The sequence below is a fragment of the Echinops telfairi genome, unplaced genomic scaffold (genome assembly GCF_000313985.2).
Source record: "Echinops telfairi isolate 266 unplaced genomic scaffold, ASM31398v2 ScPeMD7_7467;HRSCAF=8505_1, whole genome shotgun sequence".
Lineage (NCBI taxonomy): Eukaryota > Metazoa > Chordata > Mammalia > Afrosoricida > Tenrecidae > Echinops > Echinops telfairi.
This window is the reverse complement of record NW_022111368.1, coordinates 2,878,387-2,883,647: the sequence shown is the minus strand read 5'-3', so window position 1 is coordinate 2,883,647 and position 5,261 is coordinate 2,878,387. Positions and strand designations below refer to the sequence as shown.

At 45.5% G+C, this 5,261-nt stretch overlaps 1 protein-coding gene across 2 annotated transcripts in view; it reads left to right on the top strand.

Annotated features, from left to right (window-relative positions):
- Positions 1–274: 274 nt before the first annotated feature.
- The window catches only part of ARGLU1 (arginine and glutamate rich 1), a 26,551-nt gene continuing 21,564 nt past the window's right edge, over positions 275–5,261 (top strand). Inside the window, exon 1 of one of the 2 annotated variants that reach the window (XM_045283885.1) lies at positions 275–848. In XM_045283885.1, coding sequence (XP_045139820.1) covers positions 508–848 — 341 coding nt within the window. In that variant the 5' untranslated portion in view covers positions 275–507. The remainder of the gene's footprint in view (positions 849–5,261) is intronic. The other variant, XM_004704297.3, reaches the window with a different exon arrangement.

Here is a 5,261-nt window from a genome sequence, read left to right as displayed (position 1 = left end):
CCCACAATGCCACCAGGGCTTCTTAGCCAATTCACAACAAAGAAAGATTTAGCTGGCATGCAAACAAGGTCGAGTCACGCTACGTGAATCCTACCCAAACCCCAAAAGGTAATCAACCAAAATGGGAGTCGCAGCTGACAGCATCTTAGGCTTCTTCGCACACGCGGAAAGAGCCGATCACGCTCGTAACCCCTCCCATTCCCTCCGAGGACAATCGTCAGGGGGCGGGGCTCACGCGTCGGCACGTTCGCGCAAAGCATTGTGGGGAGAGCTACCGGCGCAGCCATAGCTGCCATTTTAGGGAAGTCTTGCGCCGCGGCCTTCTTTTTTGAGGTGGCCTTCGTGGCATTCGTCGATCTCAGACGACGGTAAAAAGCCATCTGGCTGACCGCTTTTCTTCCTCTGGTTTCGAGAGAGCGGTCGTTCCACGCTCGGGGCCTGAGGCGAGGGCGGCAGGGAGCCTTTGTAGACCGGAGCCCGCGGCTGGTCACAGCGTCGGCTGGAAGGATGGGCCGGTCTCGGAGTCGGAGTTCGTCCCGCTCTAAACACACCAAGAGCAGCAAACACAACAAGAAGCGGAGCCGCTCGCGCTCCCGAGACAAGGAACGGATCCGGAAGCGTTCCAAATCCCGGGAAAGTAAACGGAACCGGCGGCGGGAGTCGCGGTCCCGCTCGCGCTCCACCAACACGGCCGTGTCTCGGCGCGAGCGGGAGCGGGAGCGCGCGTCGTCGCCGCCCGACCGCATCGACATCTTCGGGCGCACGGTGAGCAAGCGGAGCAGTCTGGACGAGAAGCAGAAACGAGAGGAGGAGGAGAAGAAAGCAGAGTTTGAGCGGCAGCGGAAAATGTGAGCCCTCGCGCCGGCCGCGGGGAGGGGAGCGGGGCCGAGCCAGGGGCAGGATGCCGGGGTGCTGCGGGCTTGACGGGGCCCGAGTTGGCTGGGGAGGGAGGGACGCCGTGAGCCTGGAGCGGGATGGCCGACGGGGTTTGCGATTTTGGCGCGCGGGAGGAGAAGCGAGCAGGAAGTGCTAGGGGGTGGAGCCCTGAGTGTGGCCGGAGCCTCGGGGGGTGGGGCGGTGGGGATGGTAAAGGCAGGCAGGCGGCAGCCTCAACGTGCGCTTTATGTGCGCTGGCAGGCCCGACTGGAAATAGGAATATTAGAAAGGAATTAAGCGATGTGAGTCCCAGGTGACCACCTGCATGCTTATACGGAAATATGCATTTGGGGCAAGACTTCATTACTTTTGGGAGTAAAACATTACAATGTAACCCAACAGTTAACACGCCCCAAAGAAACTTATTAACGTTTGTTCCTTGCTCTTGAGCTTACTCATTTTGTTTTCTCCCCGGAATTTAAAATCAAAATGCACCCACATGCAGTACGATGACCTTTGACACTTCGTGTCACCCCACCATAACCAGAAGGCCAATCAGAGCATAGTTCTTTACTACTTTTGTTTAATGTTTCTCCCTAGCAAAATTCTGTGCAATCCTCTTTTTCCTTTCTTCCTCTTAGAAGACACTTGCTTGGCTTTTTTGGTTTTATGTACGAAAATTAGAATTACAGTAGGCTCTTGTTTGGGTAAAAGTCATTATCGCTGGAGAAGAGTTAACTTTAAAGCATCTAGAAACACGATGTAGATGGTCCCAAACAGGTGAACTTTTGTTTTTGTAATAAAGGGTTTTGTTGTGTAGTTTAACACATTCATAACCCTTGCAACATAAACATCTGTAGTCAACCAATACTTTGAGCCTCCTGAGGTCCTTGCGACTTCACAATCCCAGTTAATGGTACTGCTTCACCCCAGTCCTACAACCAAAGGCCCTTTGGGACATGCACACCACGTTAATGTATCAGATGCATATTTAACATGCCACCATGCCTTCCATTGGTAGTGAGTGAACAGGTCACCGGTTAGAAACCAATGAGGCCTTCTACTCCAGTAGAGTTAGAAGTGTTGGAAACCCACAGGGTTAGGTCTACCCTGCCCTATATTCTTGTCATGAGTCAGGTGCAGTGGTCCTGGGTTTTCTGGTTTTCCTTTGCTGAAAATACATGGTAACAAAAATTCAAAAACATACATAATTAGGTCATCAAAAGGTTAAAAACATGGTATCCCAGCGCTCTGGAGACTCATCTCCCAAAGGTGAGATTGAAAATTGAAAATTCCCTCTCCCAGTTTAACCAGCCAAACTTGTTCATGTCCCTGTGTGTTTTTAGAAACTTCTTGAGACAAGAAAGTTACAGATATTAGGGTTTTTCTCTAAACAACTTAACATGTATCGAATTTTCTAGGCATTTAAGTTTTTCTGCAATTGAATCTATATTATGTAGATCTCCAGTATACATTTAAAAGAAAAATTATTGGTGTAGAGGACTAGAATAATACTAAAAAAGAAATAAATTCCTGGAGCTATTTTTTTGTACCTGACATTCCCAGGTTTTAAAGCATTCGTAACTCTTTCATGTTTCTTGTATTTCTTGCAACTCTCAGTGATGCGTATGAAAATAAGTACAATAAGCTTTATTGTACTTAAAGATAAGCAATTGTTACAAATTGAAGGCTTGTAACAAGTATTGGCTCACCAGCTTTCCAACGGCATGCACGAGTTTCTTGTCTCATCACGTTTTGATGATTTCTCGCATTTTTAACTTGCCCATATGTGATTGCACACTTAATAGACTAGAGTGTAGTACAAGCATAGCTTTTTTTATGCCTTGGGAAAGAAGCATAAAAAAATTCGTGTGCCTCCATCATGACAATCAGCTTTATTGTGGTTGTCTGGCAGCCTACCTGAATGATCATCGTTGTCAAGGTATGTCTCTGGATGTCATTGTTTCACAGTAAACCTTGATTATAGAATCCAGCTTTTTGGACACTCCACTGTAAAAATGTAGCTTTCAAATAATTATCAACAGAAACACATTTTAAAATTACCTAACTTATTGAGGAAGACCCTTGATAACATGGATTGCTGATGCAGTGGCTGCCTTGGTGGGCGCAAACAGGGCCGCAAGGAAGAGACGAGACAGGGTGTAGTATAGCACCGATGAAACACACAACCTTCCTCTAGTTCTTTAATGCCTCCCCCCCCATGACTCCAATCCTTTTTTACAAATCTGGTTAGACCAGAACATGTATCCTGGTACAGATAAGAGCCTGCAACACAGGGAATTCAGAGCAGATAAACCCCTCAGGACCAATAAGGGAGCAGTGGGGCTAAGGGTGGAGGGGAACATAGTTTGTTTTCTTATTGGTTCATTCACTTAGGTAGTATTGATTTTTTTAAAAATAAGACAATCAATATTAGTAAGCATTTCATAAGTGCAGTGAAGGTGCTAGCTTCTGTTAACTAATAAACAGATGTTTGGCCTCTTGGGTTGAATGGCATCCAAACAAAACTTGCTGCCATTGAGTCAATACGACTCCTTGTGACCCTGTAGGAATAATGTAAAACTGCTCGTTTGGGTTTCTTAGACCAGAAATCTTTATAGGAACACACTGGCTCAGCTTTCTCCCTTAAGAGTGATGGGCTTATGGGTTTGAACAGCTGACCTGTGGTTAACAGCCTGACGCTTAATCCAATGTGCCCACCGTGCTCCTTTTAACTGGTTTGACATAAATCCCAAACCGAACTCCCTGCCGTTGAGCCAATTCTGACTTAGAAACTATAGGACAGGGTAGAACGCGTCCAAGACTGTAACTCTCGATGGGAGTAGAAAGCCACATCTTTCTCTTTAGGAGTGACTGGTGGTTTTGATCTGCTGACCTTGCACTTAGTAGCCAATGTCTAACCACTATGCTGCCAGGGCTCCATCTAAGACATAACCAGGTGGGTAATAACACAGTGTAATAAATTCCGCATCAGTGATAAATGATTATACAACTGGCTGGGAAAATGGCTTAGAGGTTCTAAAGAATAAGTGGAGCTTATAAGAATATGAGACTGTCAGGCCAGGTGTCCCGCTGCCTTTCAGTCTGCTCCGACTCACAGTCACCCAGTATAGAGAGGATTTCTGAGGCTGTAAATCTTTGAGGGTACAAATAGTGTCATTTTCTCCCAAGGAACCTCTACTGTAGTACCTATAGGGGTTTGAACCCTCCACCTTGTGATTGGCAGTAGTCCAGTGCTTACTTGACAGCATCTCTAGGGCTCATTAGGCTAGGTATAGGAGAATATTTATGAACTAATAACCTCTCCCCTTTAGCTATGCCAGAATAAAGGTAAGGAGAGAAAGTGATCTTGAAGTGGTGTGATCAAGTTGGCTGGCACATAAAATTTTAAAGTACAAAAGTCATACTGTGACTGGAGATGTAACTAGAAACTGAAGACTCCCTCAGCTTTCTTTCTCACATGGAATTGCTGGATGGGTTTGATCCCTGACATTGCAGTGTCTGATCCAATGCCTGATCCACAGTGCCACCAGGGCTCTGTACTATGCTGTACAGACTGGGGAAGCAAGGAAACTAGTGAGGGCACTTGTTGGAATTGGTGTGTGTGTGTGTGTATGTTTAGAAACAAAATTGTATATGGGACATTAAGGTGAAGAAGGCTTTAATACTGACTCATACTTACAGTGTGACTGTTAGCATGGAGTTCCTAACGATTGCCACCTGGGAAACTACTCTGAAAGGCAGTGGATAGATGATTCTGTATGAATGATTCTTAGAAGAGTAGTAGAACTCAGTGTGGGAAAAGAAGAGCTTTTAGGAGCAAATTCAATGCATGGAGCTACATTTTTGTTGTTAAATCTTTATACATATCTTTTATCTCCTACATTTGTCCTAGAGAAGCAATTTTGGTTAATATAATTCTTAAGATCATTAGCTTTTGAAGTCTACATAGTTTCAGAGTCAGCTCAGCAATATGTAGTGAGCTTGAGCCAGTTTTCTCATTAAAAATGAGGGTATTAATAATACCCATTACATGGGACTATTGTGGGATTTTAAGCCGGGCATGATACAATCTTGGCACAGTATTTGATAACTGGTGGCATAGTGGGCTATGTGTTGTGCTAACTCCAAGGTCAACAGTTCAAAACCACCAATTGCTCTGCAGTTGAAAGATTTAGGCCTTCTAGTAAAGTCTTAGTTTCAGGAGCCAACCGGGGCTCTTCTACCCTGACCTATAGAGTCACTGCAAGTCAGAATCAACTTGATGTCAGTGAGAAAGGAACAAGCCCTGTGGGAGAGCACTGATGGCACAATGAGAAAGTACATGACTGCGAACTGGAATCCCAGTGGAGTGGTTTGAAACA